At 42.7% G+C, this 19,317-nt stretch overlaps 2 protein-coding genes across 2 annotated transcripts in view; both read left to right on the top strand.

The window, feature by feature from the left end:
- Positions 1–1,587, top strand: part of LOC124019056 (monocyte to macrophage differentiation factor 2-like) — a 3,494-nt gene extending 1,907 nt beyond the window's left edge. The window contains exon 2 of the mRNA XM_046334415.1: positions 1–1,587. This exon is cut by the window's left edge and continues 236 nt beyond it. The gene's annotated coding sequence lies outside the window, so the exon portion shown is untranslated.
- Positions 1,588–16,192: 14,605 nt separating this feature from the next.
- On the top strand, positions 16,193–16,945 carry LOC124019055 (ras-associating and dilute domain-containing protein-like; the record flags this gene model as incomplete). The annotated part of the gene is made up of 2 exons (XM_046334414.1): positions 16,193–16,246; positions 16,405–16,945. Coding segments are annotated over exons 1-2 (595 nt in total), but the record flags the coding sequence as incomplete, so codon positions are not given.
- Between the last annotated feature and the right edge of the window lie 2,372 nt (positions 16,946–19,317).

The following is a 19,317-nucleotide window of genomic DNA, read 5'->3' on the forward strand; positions in this document are numbered from 1 at the left end:
TCACGGGACGTTGAAGGAAGGAGAGGACTTGTGATGTCAAGAAAGGAGGGATGGAGAGATGAGAATATAACCATAGCAACGTGGAGAGATGGGAATAGAACCATAGCAACGTGGAGAGATGAGAATAGAACCATAGCAACGTGGAGAGATGAGAATAGAACCATAGCAACGTGGAGAGATGAGAATAGAACCATAGCAACGTGGAGAGATGAGAATATAACCATAGCAACGTGGAGAGATGAGAATATAACCATAGCAATGTGGAGAGATGAGAATAGAACCATAGCAACGTGGAGAGATGAGAATAGAACCATAGCAACGTGGAGAGATGAGAATATAACCATAGCAACGTGGAGAGATGAGAATATAACCATAGCAACGTGGAGAGATGAGAATAGAACCATAGCAACGTGTAGAGATGAGAATAGAACCATAGCAACGTGGAGAGATGAGAATAGAACCATAGCAACGTGGAGAGATGAGAATATAACCATAGCAACGTGGAGAGATGAGAATAGAACCATAGCAACGTGGAGAGATGAGAATATAACCATAGCAACGTGGAGAGATGAGAATAGAACCATAGCAACGTGGAGAGATGAGAATAGAACCATAGCAACATGGAGAGATGAGAATAGAACCATAGAAACATGGGGAGATCACTGGTTTATGTGTCCTGGACAGACAGGATGTTGATCACTGGTTTATGTGTCCTGGACAGACAGGATGTTGATCACTGGTTTATGTGTCCTGGACAGACAGGATGTTGATCACTGGTTTATGTGTCCTGGACAGACAGGATGTTGATCACTGGTTTATGTGTCCTGGACAGACAGGATGTTGATCACTGGTTTATGTGTCCTGAACAGACAGGATGTTGATCACTAGTTTATGTGTCCTGGACAGACAGGATGTTGATCACTGGTTTATGTGTCCTGGACAGACAGGATGTTGATCACTGGTTTATGTGTCCTGGGCAGACAGGATGTAGATCACTTGTTTATGTGTCCTGGACAGACAGGATGTTGATCACTGGTTTATGTGTCCTGGACAGACAGGATGTAAAGTTAGTTGTGTAACCCTCCGGTGTAGTGTTGTGTGCGTGGTAGAGTAGTCTAGAAATGACAGATGGTGAAGGTGTTTCTCCTGATTGTACTACTAATACATTCCAGTCTAGTGAAGGTATTACCCTAATACAGCCATTATTACCATTATTATTATTACCATTATTATTATTACCATTATTATTATTACCATTATTATTATTACCATTATTATTATTACCATTATTATTATTACCATTATTATTATTACCATTATTATTATTACCATTATTATTATTACATTCCAGTCTAGTGAAGGTATTACCCTAATACAGCCATTATTACCATTATTATTATTACCATTATTATTATTACATTCCAGTCTAGTGGAGGTATTACCCTAATACAGCCATTATTACTATTATTATTATTACCATTATTATTATTACATTCCAGTCTAGTGAAGGTATTACCCTAATACAGCCATTATTACTATTATTGTTATTATTATTACCATTATTATTATTACCATTATTATTATTACCATTATTATTATTACCATTATTATTATTACCATTATTATTATTACCATTATTATTATTACCATTATTATTATTACCATTATTATTATTACCATTATTATTATTACCATTATTATTATTACTACCATTATTATTATTACCATTATTATTATTACCATTATTATTATTACCATTATTATTATTACCATTATTATTATTACCATTATTATTATTACATTCCAGTCTAGTGAAGGTATTACCCTAATACAGCCATTATTACTATTATTGTTATTATTATTACCATTATTATTATTACCATTATTATTATTACCATTATTATTATTACCATTATTATTATTACCATTATTATTATTACCATTATTATTATTACCATTATTATTATTACCATTATTATTATTACCATTATTATTATTACATTCCAGTCTAGTGAAGGTATTACCCTAATACAGCCATTATTACTATTATTATTATTACCATTATTATTATTACATTCCAGTCTAGTGGAGGTATTACCCTAATACAGCCATTATTACCATTATTATTATTACCATTATTATTATTACATTCCAGTCTAGTGGAGGTATTACCCTAATACAGCCATTATTACTATTATTATTATTACCATTATTATTATTACATTCCAGTCTAGTGCAGGTATTACCCTAATACAGCCATTATTACCATTATTATTATTACCATTATTATTATTACCATTATTATTATTACCATTATTATTATTACCATTATTATTATTACCATTATTATTATTACCATTATTATTATTACATTCCAGTCTAGTGAAGGTATTACCCTAATACAGCCATTATTATTATTACCATTATTATTATTACCATTATTATTATTACCATTATTATTATTACCATTATTATTATTACCATTATTATTATTACATTCCAGTCTAGTGGAGGTATTACCCTAATACAGCCATTATTACCATTATTATTATTACCATTATTATTATTACCATTATTATTATTACCATTATTATTATTACCATTATTATTATTACCATTATTATTATTACATTCCAGTCTAGTGGAGGTATTACCCTAATACAGCCATTATTACTATTATTATTATTACCATTATTATTATTACATTCCAGTCTAGTGCAGGTATTACCTTAATACAGCCATTATTACTATTATTGTTATTATTATTACCATTATTATTATTACCATTATTATTATTACCATTATTATTATTACCATTATTATTATTACCATTATTATTATTACCATTATTATTATTACCATTATTATTATTACCATTATTATTATTACCATTATTATTATTACCATTATTATTACATTCCAGTCTAGTGAAGGTATTACCCTAATACAGCCATTATTACTATTATTGTTATTACCATTATTATTATTACCATTATTATTATTACCATTATTATTATTACCATTATTATTATTACCATTATTATTATTACCATTATTATTATTACCATTATTATTATTACATTCCAGTCTAGTTATTATTATTATACTTTTTAGAACTAGTATTACTCTTTTTAATAGTATTATTATTACTGCAGTTATTATGACTATATTATATTATATATATATATATTATATATATTATATTATTAGTAAATGTCAAAACCTATTTCTTTCACTTGCTGTGCTGTTTGTTGTTCATTTGTTCAGTCATTTCATTTTTTATTTGATTTATTTCACTTTTATTTAATCAGGTCGGCCAGTTGAGAACAAGTTCTCATTTAGAACTGCGACCTGGCCAAGATAAAGCAAAGCAGTGCGACACAAACAACAGAGTTACACATAAACAAACGTACAGTCAATAACACAATATAACAAATGCTACGGGTGGCTGTTGCTATGGTAACCAGTGAGCTGAGATGAGGCAGGGCTTTACCTCGTAAAGACTTATAGATGACCTGGAGCCTGTGGGTTTGGCGACGAGTATGAAGCGAGGGTCAGCCAACGAGAGAATACAGGTCCCAGTGGTGGGTGGTATATGGGGCTTTGGTGACAAAACGGATGGCACTGTGATAGACTGCAGCCAATTTAGAGTGTTGGGGGCTATTTTGTAAATGACATCGCCGAAGTTGAGGATCGGTAGGATAGTCAGTTTTAACGAGGGTATGTTTGGCAGCATTAGTGAAGGAGCCTTTGTTGCGAAATAGGAATCCGATTCTAGATTTAATTTTGGATTGGAGATGCTTAATGTGAGTCTGGAAGAAGAGTTTACAGTCTAACCAGACACCTAGGTATTTGTAGTTGTCCACATATTCGACCACTGGGTTAGTTAGGTGACCTGGGTTAGGTCAGACATGTTGACCCCTTTGGGTCCCCAGGAACCACTGGGTTAGTTAGGTGACCTGGGTTAGGTCAGACATGTTGACCCCTCTGGGTCCCCAGGACCAGGAACCACTGGGTTAGTTAGGTGACCTGGGTTAGGTCAGACATGTTGACCCCTTTGGGTCCCCAGGAACCACTGGGTTAGTTAGGTGACCTGGGTTAGGTCAGACATTTTGACCCCTTTGGGTCCCCAGGAACCACTGGGTTAGTTAGGTGACCTGGGTCTAGAAGGCCCCTCTGATGGTTTAGAAACAGACAGTAGGGATGTTATAAGGTTTATATGTCTCAATATGTTTGCTCACTTCAATAGTGTCTTTGGTTATTCTCAGAGGAACTGAGAGGAATGTCATCAATACTATTATAAATCTGTATGTTATTATGTTGTCCTATTCCAGGACATGGCCTCTCCTGCCCTTCGCCCTCTGATGTCCTTTATTAGGTGACAGCAGCAGAAAGCCCTCTGACAACCACTGCCCTGTTTATATGTCTCAACCATGTTTGCCCTTCACACAGCAGGAAAGTCATCAATACTATTATAAATCTGATCTTATTATGTTGTCCTATTCCAGGACAAAGCCTCCTTCCCCAACCACTGCCCTGACAGCAGGAGAAAGCCCTTCCCAACCACTGCCCTGACAGCAGGAGAAAGCCCTTCCCAACCACTGATCTGACAGCAGGAGAAAGCCCTTCCCAACCACTGCCCTGACAGCAGGAGAAAGCCCTTTACAACCACTGCCCTGACAGCAGGAGAAAGCCCTTCCCAACCACTGATCTGACAGCAGGAGAAAGCCCTTCCCAACCACTGATCTGACAGCAGGAGAAAGCCCTTTACAACCACTGCCCTGACAGCAGGAGAAAGCCCTTCCCAACCACTGATCTGACAGCAGGAGAAAGCCCTTCCCAACCACTGATCTGACAGCAGGAGAAAGCCCTTCCCTCCTGACCCTGACACAGTGACCCCACCGACCTCACACTGCTGTGTTTTATAGCACAGTGACCTCCTGACCCTGACACAGTGACCTCCCGACCTCACACTGCTGTGTTTTATAGCACAGTGACCTCCTGACCCTGACACAGTGACCTCCCGACCTCACACTGCTGTGTTTTATAGCACAGTGACCACAGTGACCCCCCCGACCTCGGACTTCTGTGTTTACACAGACAGTATTGTAACACGGATGTAACACTAAAACACATAGGCCTATGTAACATGTATGTAACATGTATGTGCTCTGCTGTAGGAGCACACTATCCTGTAGTATTCTGAGCCCCCCAAAACCCCCGCCCCCTTGCCCCCCTCAAGATTCAGAAATGGCACCCTATTCCCAATATAGCGCACTACTTTCTTTTGATATGCGGGAGAACCCCTGAGTTAGAATCTCCGCCTGTCGCAGAACCCTCGCTCTGTTGCTATGGCGATGCCCTAAATGAGCTAGGGTACCAGAACCCTGCCCCTCCTTCCCTCCACTGCTCTCTAGAATAGATACCTCGTCTCCTCTGTCGCGTCTTGTTGTTTCTTCTCCTCTCCGTGGTTAAACCGGCGTTCCTGATTCATGTGGTTAATATGTTGTTGTTGTTGTTGTTGTTGTGATTCCGATTTGTTGTTATTATTCTATTTCAGTTGTTGTTAAACGTGTTTCAGTTTGTTGTTATTATTCTATTTCAGCACGTCAGACTAGGAGACGCTGACCAATCAAACGATGAGTCAGTTTGACACTGACCAATGAACTGGCTGACAACAACTAACCAATCACACGTCAGACTAGGAGACGTACGCTGACCAATCACACGTCAGACTAGGAGACGTACGCTGACCAATCACACGTCAGACTAGGAGACGTACGCTGACCAATCACTTGTCAGACAATCAGGAGACGACGCTGACCAATCACGACTAGGAGACAGAGACGACGCACCAATCAGGAGAGACGTACGCTGACCAATCACGTGTCAGACTAGGAGACGTACGCTGACCAATCACGCGTCAGAATAGGAGATGTACGCTGACCAATCACACGCAGACCAATCACAGGAGACGAGACAGCTGACCAATCACTTGTCAGACTAGGAGACGTACGCTGACCAATCACGTGTCAGAATAGGAGACGTACGCTGACCAATCACACGTCAGACTAGGAGACGTACGCTGACCAATCACGCGTCAGACTAGGAGGAGACACTTGTCAGAATAGGAGCAGACCAATCACGTGTCAGACTAGCGACGCTGACCAATCACACGCTGACCACCAATCACGCGTCAGACTAGGAGACATACGCTGACCAATCACGTGTCAGAATAGGAGACGTACGCTGACCAATCACGTGTCAGAATAGGAGACTGGTTGAATAGGAAACTGGTTGATCACCAGTTTGGGATGGTATAGACTGCTCTTAATGCTGCAGTCTGTAATTTAGCTCGTCCCCCTTGTGGCCACAGGACGAAATGCACAAACAATCAACACTCAAAACTAAACATATTAAGCCAATCGATGTATAGACTCGTGAAGAACCTCTGTTTACAAACAATGGTTGGTTTCAGAGTGTCAGTAGGGAGCAGGACTAACAGAGTGTTCTACTGCCACAGACCGACTGGTGTTCTCCAGCCCTTATAACGGACGGTTATTACACTTCGTAGACGGGTCATAGACAGACCATAGACAGGTCATAGAGGTGTCATAGACAGGTCATAGAGGTGTCATAGACAGGTCATAGAGGTGTCATAGACAGGTCATAGAGGTGTCATAGACAGATCATAGATAGGTTATAGACAGGTCATAGACTGTTCATAGACAGGTCATAGACAGGTCATAGAGGTGTCATAGAGGTGTCATCGATAGAGCTACCATACGTTTGTCAGATCTGTATTATGTATCTCATAGATCAGCCATGTTTTAGAGCATATAGACAGGTTAACATGTTACAGAACTGTAAAAGACTTGTTATGAACAGGTAATAACTGGTCTCCGGCACTGAGAGTCTGTTTAATAAGGGTAGTCAGTCTCTCTACTGCCACAACACCACACCTGTTATACCATGACATAAGTATGTTATAAACATGTTATAGATGTTTAATAAGGGTAGTAGTCAGTCTCTCTACTGCCACAACACCACATCTGTTATACCATGACATAAGTATGTTATAAACATGTTATAGATGTTTAATAAGGGTAGTCAGTCTCTCTACTGCCACAACACCACACCTGTTATACCATGACATAAGTATGTTATAAACATGTTATAGATGTTTAATAAGGGTAGTCAGTCTCTACTGCCACAACACCAACACCTGTTATACCATGACATAAGTATGTTATAAACATGTTATAGATGTTTAATACCATGGGTAGTTATCAGTTATAGATGTTTCTAACTAGTCACAACACCACACCTGTTATACCATGACATAAGTATGTTATAAACATGTTATAGATGTTTAATAAGGGTAGTAGTCAGTCTCTCTACTGCCACAACACCACACCTGTTATACCATGACATAAGTATGTTATAAACATGTTATAAATATTTAATAAGGGTAGTAGTCAGTCTCTCTACTGCCACAACACCACATCTGTTATACCATGACATAAGTATGTTATAAACATGTTATAGATGTTTAATAAGGGTAGTCAGTCTCTCTACTGCCACAACACCACACCTGTTATACCATGACATAAGTATGTTATAAACATGTTATAAATATTTAATAAGGGTAGTAGTCAGTCTCTCTACTGCCACAACACTGCCTCAGACGTTGCCATGGATGTGTTTTCTAATGTAAATAAGTCACTCCCACTTTCTACACCGAACCACGGGCCTTTATAAACCCTCTTCACCCTCTTCATAGGAGCTCTATAACAGCCTGCATTACTACTCCATACGTAGTGGTTATAAGTGTTTATAATGCTATAAGTGTTTCTGTGGAGCTGGTCATTGGGCTGGACTACCATCTACAGAGAGCAGGGTTTTGTTTCCACCAAGCAGTAACACACCTGACGATTCTACTTGTCAAAATGTTTGATTTAATATTACTGTGATGATGATGATGATGATGATGATGATGATGATGATGTGTTTTCTATGTGTCTGTTATTTTAATAACAAGGTTTTATATCAGTGAGATTCAGTCTACTGTGGTTATTATGATGTCTGTCTGTCTGTCTGTCTGTCTGTCCGTCCGTCCGTCCGTCCGTCCGTCCGTCTGTTCTGTGTGTGTGCCCTTTCCTGTTTCAGCATGACAATGCCCCTGTGCACAAATTGAGGTTTATACAGAAATGGTTTATTGAGATCAGTGTGGAAGAACTTGGCTAGCCTGCACAGAGCCCTGCCCTCAACCATTTGAACTGAACACCTTTGGGATGAATTGGAACGTCGACTGCAGGTCTAATCGCCCCCCAACATCAGTGCCCGACCTCACTAATGCCCTTGTGGCTAAATGGAAGCCAGTCCCCAACAGCAATGTTCCTACATCTAGTGGAAAGCCTTCCCAGAAGAGTGGACTAGCAGCAATGTTCCCATCTGTGGCTTCCCAGAAGAGTGGAGGCTGTTATAGCAGCAATGTTCTAGTGGAAAGCCTTCCCAGAAGAAGCTGTTATAGGCAATGGCAACATTAGTGGAAAGCCTTCCCAGAAGAGGAGGCTGTTATGGACAAAAGGAGGGACCCTCCATATTAACACCCATGATTGTGGAATGAGATGTTCTACGAGCCGGTGTCCACATACGTCCGTCCGGTCCATTAGTGTATCTGGGCCCTCTAATTGTACCAGTCTTTATGATCCGCCAGAGGGCGCCGTTTCACTGCATTAAGTTCAGTCTGCTGCTCCGCCGCCTTCAGATTCAGGTGGCCAGTGCCCTGTTGGTTTGAGCAAACATTCAATACCGTACGGTAATTCATTGATGACTTTAATATGCTATGAAGCAAATCGATGAGGGGGGTCAAGAGCTTTCGAATCTTTCTGAAGACGCATCGAACGTTTTATGACGTTATCGTTACGTTTTATGACGCCCATGATGACACCACCAAGCTCTAAGAGGTGTTCAGTAATTCCAACCACACGCAACTCACCTTTACAGGCCCTACATCGTGCCCGCGCCGCGCGTGTCCGCCAGACGGAGACCTGTGGTGTCCACACTTTGCGCATCAGCAGGTGCACCCACCCCCACCCAAACCCAGAGCGAACCGAAAGGTTCCCGGTGAGTGAGCTCGTGTGTTTCCGTCACCGCTCGTAACCCCGGTTTGGTGTGGAATGCAGACGCCAGAGGAACAGAGAGGGCTCGATCAATCCGTGGAGGCGCGCGAGTGGAACGGGGAGGAGAAAAAACGTTTCACTTAACAATTAACGAGGAGGAAGTTACCGAGTGACTGTCAAAGCGACTCCGTTACCGGTCCATATTCCAAGGAGATTTAAACGGTTCAGTCGATTCCATAGGTTGCACACGGGATGAAGAGAGGTCCGGGGTTTCTCCGGTGTGCACCGTATGAACGCAGACACTGCAGACAACGTGAGTGGTGTTACTATACACTGTCTACACACATTACTGTATTCTAACCAACCAGGTAACACTGTCTCGTAGAAGGATATCAGAATGATATTCAGTTCCTGAATTAGACTATTAGATTATTATGTAGCCTTTCACGAGACCATTTTTAAAGAGACGCATTTGATTTTCTTGGACGTGTTGCAACATCTTGGTCACACACAGTTAAATCATAGGAGGGGCAACACACACACACACACACACACACACACACACACACACACACACACACACACACACACACACACACACACACACACACACACACACACACACACACACACACACACACACACACACACACACACACACACACACACACACACACACACACACACCTTGTGTTACAACCTGAAAATGTTTCCTATTATTACCGGCTGTAAATGTAAATAACATCAGCGGCCGTGAGTGGAGACGGAGTCCAGGGTATTTACACCGAGGTGCAGCTCGCATGGATTAAATCCGAGGTTTTAACTACGAGCCTTTTTTCTTTTTTTTTTGTTTGCCTTGGCGGTTGCTATTGACAACCAGACTGCGCAAACTCTGACACGAGTTCATAATGTATGGGTTAGTTTAGTTGGGTTGGTTTAGTTGGGTTAGTTTAGTGGGTTGGTTTAGTTGGGTTAGTTTAGTGGGTTAGTTTAGTTGGGTTGATTTAGTTGGGTTGGTTTAGTTGGGTTAGTTTTAGTTTAGTTGGGTTGGTTTAGTTGGGTTGATTTAGTTGGGTTAGTTTAGTTGGGTTGGTTTAGTTAAGTGGGTTAGTTTAGTTGGGTTAGTTTAGTTGGTTAGTTTAGTTGGGTTGATTTAGTTGGGTTGATTTAGTAGGGTTGGTTTAGTTGGGTTAGTTTAGTTGGGTTGGTTTAGTGGGTTAGTTTAGTTGGGTTGATTTAGTTGGGTTAGTTTAGTGGGTTAGTTTAGTTGGGTTGGTTTAGTGGGTTGGATTAGTTAAGTGGGTTAGTTTAGTTGGGTTAGTTTAGTTGGGTTGGTTTAGTGGGTTAGTTTAGTTGGGTTAGTTTAGTTGGGTTAGTTTAGTTGGGTTGATTTAGTTGGGTTGGTTTAGTTGGTTTAGTTGGGTTGGTTTAGTTGGGTTAGTTTAGTGGGTTAGTTTAGTTGGGTTGGTTTAGTTGGGTTAGTTTAGTGGGTTAGTTTAGTTGGGTTGGTTTAGTGGGTTGGAGTAGTTAAGTGGGTTAGTTTAGTTGGGTTAGTTTAGTTGGGTTGATTTAGTTGGGTTGGTTTAGTTGGTTAGTTTAGTTGGGTTGGTTTAGTGGGTTAGTTTAGTGGGTTAGTTTAGTTGGGTTGGTTTAGTGGGTTGGATTAGTTAAGTGGGTTAGTTTAGTGGGTTGGGTTAGTTTAGTTGGGTTAGTTTAGTGGGTTAGTTTTGTTGGGTTAGTTTAGTTGGGTTTGTTTAGTGGGTTAGATTAGTGGGTTAGATTAGTGGGTTAGTTTAGTTGGGTTGGTTTAGTTGGGTTAGTTTAGTTGGGTTGGTTTAGTGGGTTGGATTAGTTTAGTTGGTTAATTTAGTGGGTTAGTTTAGGTGGGTTGGATTAGTTGGGTTGATTTATTTGGGTTAGTTTAGTTGGGTTGGTTTAGTTGGGTTAGTTTAGTGGGTTGGATTAGTTTAGTGGGTTGGTTTAGTGGGTTGGTTTAGTTGTGTTGGTTTAGTGGGTTAGTTTAGTTGGGTTGGTTTAGTGGGTTGGATTAGTTAGTGGGTTAGTTTAGTGGGTTGGGTTAGTTTAGTGGTCTGGTTTAGTTGGGTTAGTTTAGTTGGGTTGGTTTAGTTGGGTTAGTTTAGTTGGTTAGTTTAGTGGGTTGGTTTAGTGGGTTAGTTTAGTGGGTTAGTTTAGTTGGGTTAGTTTAGTGGGTTAGTTTACAGCCAGTTCAGTGTACAGTGTAGACTACTTCAAGTTGAGTGTACAGTGTAGACTACAGCCAGTTGAGTGTGCAGTGTGCAGTGTAGACTACAGCCAGTTGACTGTACAGTGTAGACTACAGCCAGTTGAGTGTACAGTGTACAGTGTAGACTACAACCAGTTGAGTGTACAGTGTAGACTACAGCCAGTTGAGTGTACAGTGTACAGTGTAGACTACAGCCAGTTGACTGTACAGTGTAGACTACAGCCAGTTGAGTGTACAGTGTAGACTACAGCCAGTTGAGTGTACAGTGTAGACTACAGCCAGTTGACTATACAGTGTAGACTACAGCCAGTTGACTATACAGTGTAGACTACAGCCAGTTGAGTGTACAGTGTAGGCTACAGCCAGTTGAGTGTACAGTGTGCAGTGTAGACTACAGCCAGTTGAGTGTACAGTGTAGACTACAGCCAGTTGAGTGTGCAGTGTAGACTACAGCCAGTTGAGTGTACAGTGTAGACTACAGCCAGTTGGGTGTACAGTGTAGACTACAGCCAGTTGGGTGTGCAGTGTAGACTACAGCCAGTTGAGTGTACAGTGTAGACTACAGCCAGTTGAGTGTACAGTGTACAGTGTAGACTACAGCCAGTTGAGTGTACAGTGTAGACTACAGCCAGTTGAGTGTACAGTGTAGACTACAGCCAGTTGAGTGTACAGTGTGCAGTGTAGACTACAGCCAGTTGAGTGTGTAGTGTAGACTACAGCCAGTTGAGTGTACAGTGTGCAGTGTAGACTACAGCCAGTTGAGTGTGCAGTGTAGACTACAGCCAGTTGACTGTACAGTGTAGACTACAGCCAGTTGAGTGTACAGTGTAGACTACAGCCAGTTGACTATACAGTGTAGACTACAGCCAGTTGACTGTACAGTGTAGACTACAGCCAGTTGACTGTACAGTGTAGACTACAGCCAGTTGACTGTACAGTGTAGACTACAGCCAGTTGACTGTACAGTGTAGACTACAGCCAGTTGAGTGTACAGTGTAGACTACAGCCAGTTGAGTGTACAGTGTAGACTACAGCCAGTTGAGTGTACAGTGTACAGTGTAGACTACAGTCAGTTGAGTGTACAGTGTAGACTACAGCCAGTTCAGTGTACAGTGTAGACTACAGCCAGTTGAGTGTACAGTGTAGACTACAGCCAGTTGAGTGTACAGTGTAGACTACAGCCAGTTGAGTGTACAGTGTACAGTGTAGACTACAGTCAGTTGAGTGTACAGTGTAGACTACAGCCAGTTGACTGTGCAGTGTAGACTACAGCCAGTTGAGTGTGCAGTGTAGACTACAGCCAGTTGAGTGTACAGTGTAGACTACAGCCAGTTGAGTGTACAGTGTAGACTACAGCCAGTTGAGTGTACAGTGTACAGTGTAGACTACAGCCAGTTGAGTGTGCAGTGTAGACTACAGCCAGTTGAGTGTGCAGTGTAGACTACAGCCAGTTGACTGTACAGTGTAGACTACAGCCAGTTGAGTGTACAGTGTAGACTACAGCCAGTTGAGTGTACAGTGTAGACTACAGCCAGTTGAGTGTACAGTGTACAGTGTACAGTGTAGACTACAGCCAGTTGAGTGTACAGTGTAGACTACAGCCAGTTGAGTGTACAGTGTGCAGTGTAGACTACAGCCAGTTGACTATACAGTGTAGACTACAGCCAGTTGACTGTACAGTGTAGACTACAGCCAGTTGACTGTACAGTGTAGACTACAGCCAGTTGAGTGTACAGTGTAGACTACAGCCAGTTGTGTACAGTGTAGACTACAGCCAGTTGAGTGTACAGTGTACAGTGTAGACTACAGTCAGTTGAGTGTACAGTGTAGACTACAGCCAGTTGAGTGTACAGTGTAGACTACAGCCAGTTGAGTGTACAGTGTAGACTACAGCCAGTTGAGTGTACAGTGTAGACTACAGCCAGTTGAGTGTACAGTGTAGACTACAGCCAGTTGAGTGTACAGTGTACAGTGTAGACTACAGCCAGTTGAGTGTGCAGTGTAGACTACAGCCAGTTGAGTGTGCAGTGTAGACTACAGCCAGTTGAGTGTACAGTGTAGACTACAGCCAGTTGAGTGTACAGTGTAGACTACAGCCAGTTGAGTGTACAGTGTACAGTGTAGACTACAGCCAGTTGAGTGTGCAGTGTAGACTACAGCCAGTTGAGTGTGCAGTGTAGACTACAGCCAGTTGACTGTACAGTGTAGACTACAGCCAGTTGAGTGTACAGTGTAGACTACAGCCAGTTGAGTGTACAGTGTACAGTGTAGACTACAGCCAGTTGAGTGTACAGTGTACAGTGTAGACTACAGCCAGTTGAGTGTACAGTGTAGACTACAGCCAGTTGAGTGTACAGTGTGCAGTGTAGACTACAGCCAGTTGAGTGTACAGTGTAGACTACAGCCAGTTGAGTGTGCAGTGTAGACTACAGCCAGTTGAGTGTACAGTGTACAGTGTAGACTACAGCCAGTTGAGTGTACAGTGTACAGTGTAGACTACAGCCAGTTGATTGTGCAGTGTGTGTGTTGATTTTAAGACTCCTTCCCTGTTCTTGCCTCCCCAGCTTAAGGAGAGAAAGACTGATGTGATAAGGATCCCTCCTCAACCCATATGACCTACATCCAAACCCCTACATCATGAACTCCTATACCCTAAACCACTAAACCCCTACACCCTCACCCCTACATCCTGACCCCCTATACCCTAAACCCCTATACCCCTATACCCTGTACCCTAAACCCCTACACCCTCACCCCTACATCCTGACCCCCTATACCCTAAACCCCTATACCCCTATACCCTGTACCCTAAACCCCTACACCCTCACCCCTACATCCTGACCCCCTATACCCTAAACCCCTATACCCCAAAACCCTACATCCTGAACCCTTATACCCCTATACCCTAAACCACTAAACCCCTACACCCTCACCCCTACATCCTGACCCCCTATACCCTAAACCACTAAACCCCTACACCCTCACCCCTACATCCTGACCCCCTATACCCTAAACCACTAAACCCCTACACCCTCACCCCTACATCCTGACCCCCTATACCCTAAACCACTAAACCCCTACACCCTCACCCCTACATCCTGACCCCTATACCCTAAACCACTAAACCCCTACACCCTCACCCCTACATCCTGACCCCTATACCCTAAACCACTAAACCCCTACACCCTCACCCCTACATCCTGACCCCTATACCCTAAACCACTAAACCCCTACACCCTCACCCCTACATCCTGACCCCTATACCATAAACCCCTATACCCCTATACCCTACATCCTGAACCCTTATACCCCTATACCCTATACCCTAAACCACTAAACCCCTACACCCTCACCCCTACATCCTGACCCCCTATACCCTAAACCCCGATACCCCTATACCCTGTACCCTAAACCCCTATACCCTCAACCTGTAAGCCCCTACACCCTAAACCCCTACACCCTAAAACCCTACACCCTAAACCCTTATACCCTAAACCCCTACATTCTAAACCCCACCATCCCGAACCCCTAAATCCTACACCCTAAACCCTATACCCTAAACCCCCATACCCTAAAACCCTATACCCTAAACCCATTTACCCTAAACCCCTATACCCGAAACCCCAATACCCTAAACCCTATACCCTAAACCCATTTACCCTAAACCCCTATACCCTAAACCCAAAATCCTATACCCTAAACCCTATTCCATAACCCCTATACTCTATTCCATATTCCCTAACCCCTATACCCTAAACCCTATTCCCTAACCACAATACCCTAAATCCTATTCCCTAAACCCTATACCCTGAACCCTATTCCGTAACCCCTATACTCTATTCCATATTCCCTAACCCCAATACCCTAAACCCTATACCCTAACCCCTATACACTACTCCCAAAACCTACCCACACCCTATTCCCACACCCTACCCCTGTCCTATCTCCTCATCCAGTACCCCAGCCTCTCTACCAGGGAGACACCAGTCTACAGCGTCAAGGTAACACCACAATCATACTTCAACCATAACACAACATACTGCACCCTAAACCCAACCATACTATAATGTTACTATAACCTAACACAACCATACTATAATGTTACTATAACCTAACACAACCATACTATAATGTTACTATAACCTAACACAACCATACTATAATGTTACTATAACCTAACACAACCATACTATAATGTTACTATAACCTAACACAACCATACTATAATGTTACTATAACCTAACACAACCATACTATAATGTTACTATAACCTAACACAACCATACTATAATGTTACTATAACCTAACACAACCATACTATAATGTTACTATAACCTAACACAACCATACTATAATGTTACTATAACCTAACACAACCATACTATAATGTTACTATAACCTAACACAACCATACTACAATCATAACACAACATACTGCAACCATAACACAACCATAAACACACACACACACACACACACACACACACACACACACACACACACACACACACACACACACACACACACACACACACACACACACACACACACACACACACACACACACACACACACACACACACACACACTGTCCTTATCTTAGTTCTGGGTGGTTAGGCTTCTAGTTTTTTCTTCCATAGTCTGTCTGTTTTACCTGATCACTGCCATAACTAACCTGACCCGTTCTATGTGTGTGTGTGTGTGTGTGTGTGTGTGTGTGTGTGTGTGTGTGTGTGTGTGTGTGTGTGTGTGTGTAGTTCTCCAGTACTAGCAGGTCCAGTCGTCATCATGTTCTATGGGTCGCCCTCACCTCGGGGCCTCCATGTCGCTGCCCTCCAAGAGCCGTCTCAAACGCCAGAGCAGAACATTCACGCAGGTAGAATACAGACACACACACACACACACACACACACACACACACACACACACACACACACACACACACACACACACACACACACACACACACACACACACACACACACACACACCACACCCACCCGCCCCTATTTATTAACCTCCTCCTGCTGGTAGGTTCTGTACCGGACTCTGAGTTACCGGGATCGTCCCCCGGCCGACCACACCTCCCGAGACCGCCGCTCCGTCACTGAACCCCCCGACGACGACCGTCCCCGTGACGACCCCGCGGAACTCTCCACCCAGAGCTCCGCCCCCGGCGTCCTGAAGATCTTCGGAGATGAGATCTGCGAGGGCGCCAACTACAAGTCCGTCCTCGCCACGCCCCGGTCCAGCGCACAGGAACTGGTCAAAGAGGCGCTGGAACGCTATTCGCTGAACAAAGCCTCCGCCCACTCCTACGTCCTCTGCGACGTGATAGGTCAGCTGGAGGGGGGAGGAGGTGGAGGTCAGGAGGGAGGAGAGGGCGAAGGAGTAGGACAGGGAGGAGGAGGGGGGTGGAGGACGGAGTGTCTACGGGCGATGGGCGACAACGAGAAACCATTGTTGTTACAGGAACTATGGAAGCCCAGAGAGGGACATGCCAGGAGGTTTGAGCTGCGGAGGAGAGCGGAGGTAGAGGAGCTGAACGCCAAGGAGAAGGATACGGTCACTGCAGGTGAGATTATACAGGGTCATTATACACACACACACACACACACACACACACACACACACACACACACACACACACACACACACACACACACACACACACACACACACACACACACACACACACACACACACACACACACACACACCTCAATACCACAACAGTGGGAGATCAGATATCGTTTGGGTCAGGATTTTCCTCAGATACCAACACTACCACTCTACATTAGTAGTAGTGATACCAACACTACCACTCTACATTAGTAGTAGTGATACCAACCCTACCACTCTACATTAGTAGTAGTGATACCAACACTACCACTCTACATTAGTAGTAGTGATACCAACACTACCACTCTACATTAGTAGTAGTGATACCAACACTACCACTCTACATTAGTAGTAGTGATACCAACACTACCACTCTACATTAGTAGTAGTGATACCAACACTACCACTCTACATTAGTAGTAGTGATACCAACACTACCACTCTACATTAGTAGTAGTGATACCAACACTACCACTCTACATTAGTAGTAGTGATACCAACACTACCACTCTACATTAGTAGTAGTGATACCAACACTACCACTCTACATTAGTAGTAGTGATACCAACACTACCACTCTACATTAGTAGTAGTGATACCAACCCTACCACTCTACATTAGTAGTAGTGATACCAACACTACACTCTACATTAGTAGTAGTGATACCAACACTACCACTCTACATTAGTAGTAGTGATACCAACACTACCACTCTACATTAGTAGTAGTGATACCAACACTACCACTCTACATTAGTAGTAGTGATACCAACACTACCACTCTACATTAGTAGTAGTGATACCAACACTACCACTCTACATTAGTAGTAGTGATACCAACACTACCACTCTACATTAGTAGTAGTGATACCAACACTACCACTCTACATTAGTAGTAGTGATACCAACACTACCACTCTACATTAGTAGTAGTGATACCAACCCTACCACTCTACATTAGTAGTAGTGATACCAACCCTACCACTCTACATTAGTAGTAGTGATACCAACACTACCACTCTACATTAGTAGTAGTGATGCCAACCCTACCACTCTACATTAGTAGTAGTGATACCAAACCTACCACTCTACATTAGTAGTAGTGATACCAACACTACCACTCTACATTAGTAGTAGTGATACCAACCCTACCACTCTACATTAGTAGTAGTGATACCAACCCTACCACTCTACATTAGTAGTAGTGATACCAACACTACCACTCTACATTAGTAGTAGTGATACCAACACTACCACTCTACATTAGTAGTAGTGATACCAACCCTACCACTCTACATTAGTAGTAGTGATACCAACACTACCACTTACATTAGTAGTAGTGATACCAACACTACCACTCTACATTAGTAGTGATACCAACACATTAGTAGTAGTGATACCAACCCTACTACCTACATTAGTAGTAGTGATACCAACCCTACCACTCTACATTAGTAGTAGTGATACCAACCCTACCACTCTACATTAGTAGTAGTGATACCAACACTACCACTCTACATTAGTAGTAGTGATACCAACACTACCACTCTACATTAGTAGTAGTGATACCAACACTACCACTCTACATTAGTAGTTTAGTAGTAGTGATACCAACCTCATCACTTTACATTAGTAAAGTGACAACAACACTACCACTCTACATTAGTAGTAGTGATACCAACACTACCACTTTACATTAGTAGTAGTGATACCAACACTACCACTCTACATTAGTAGTAGTGATACCAACACTACCACTCTACATTAGTAGTAGTGATACCAACACTACCACTCTACATTAGTAGTAGTGATACCAACCCTACCACTCTACATTAGTAGTAGTGATACCAACACTACCACTCTACATTAGTAGTAGTGATACCAACACTACCACTCTACATTAGTAGTAGTGATACCAACACTACCACTCTACATTAGTAGTAGTGATACCAACCCTACCACTCTACATTAGTAGTAGTGATACCAACACTACCACTCTACATTAGTAGTAGTGATACCAACACTACCACTACCTACCCCACCTGCTGCCGTGCCACCACCTACCACCACACCACCGCACCGCCACACCAGCACTACCAACCTGCACTGCACCACCTGCCACCTGCCTGCCTGCACCTGCACCACCCCACCACCTGCCACCTGCCCCACCTGCACCTGCACCTGCACCGCACCTTTTTGCAACTTCTTTTATTTTGTCTTCTTCTTTAACCACCCTTTACTATTCTTCTTTCTTTCACTTCTTATTATTCTTATACCCTACTACTCTGCACCTGCACCTGCCTGCCACCTCCCCCCTGCACCACCA

This window comes from Oncorhynchus gorbuscha, unplaced genomic scaffold, assembly GCF_021184085.1.
Source record: "Oncorhynchus gorbuscha isolate QuinsamMale2020 ecotype Even-year unplaced genomic scaffold, OgorEven_v1.0 Un_scaffold_6280, whole genome shotgun sequence".
Lineage (NCBI taxonomy): Eukaryota > Metazoa > Chordata > Actinopteri > Salmoniformes > Salmonidae > Oncorhynchus > Oncorhynchus gorbuscha.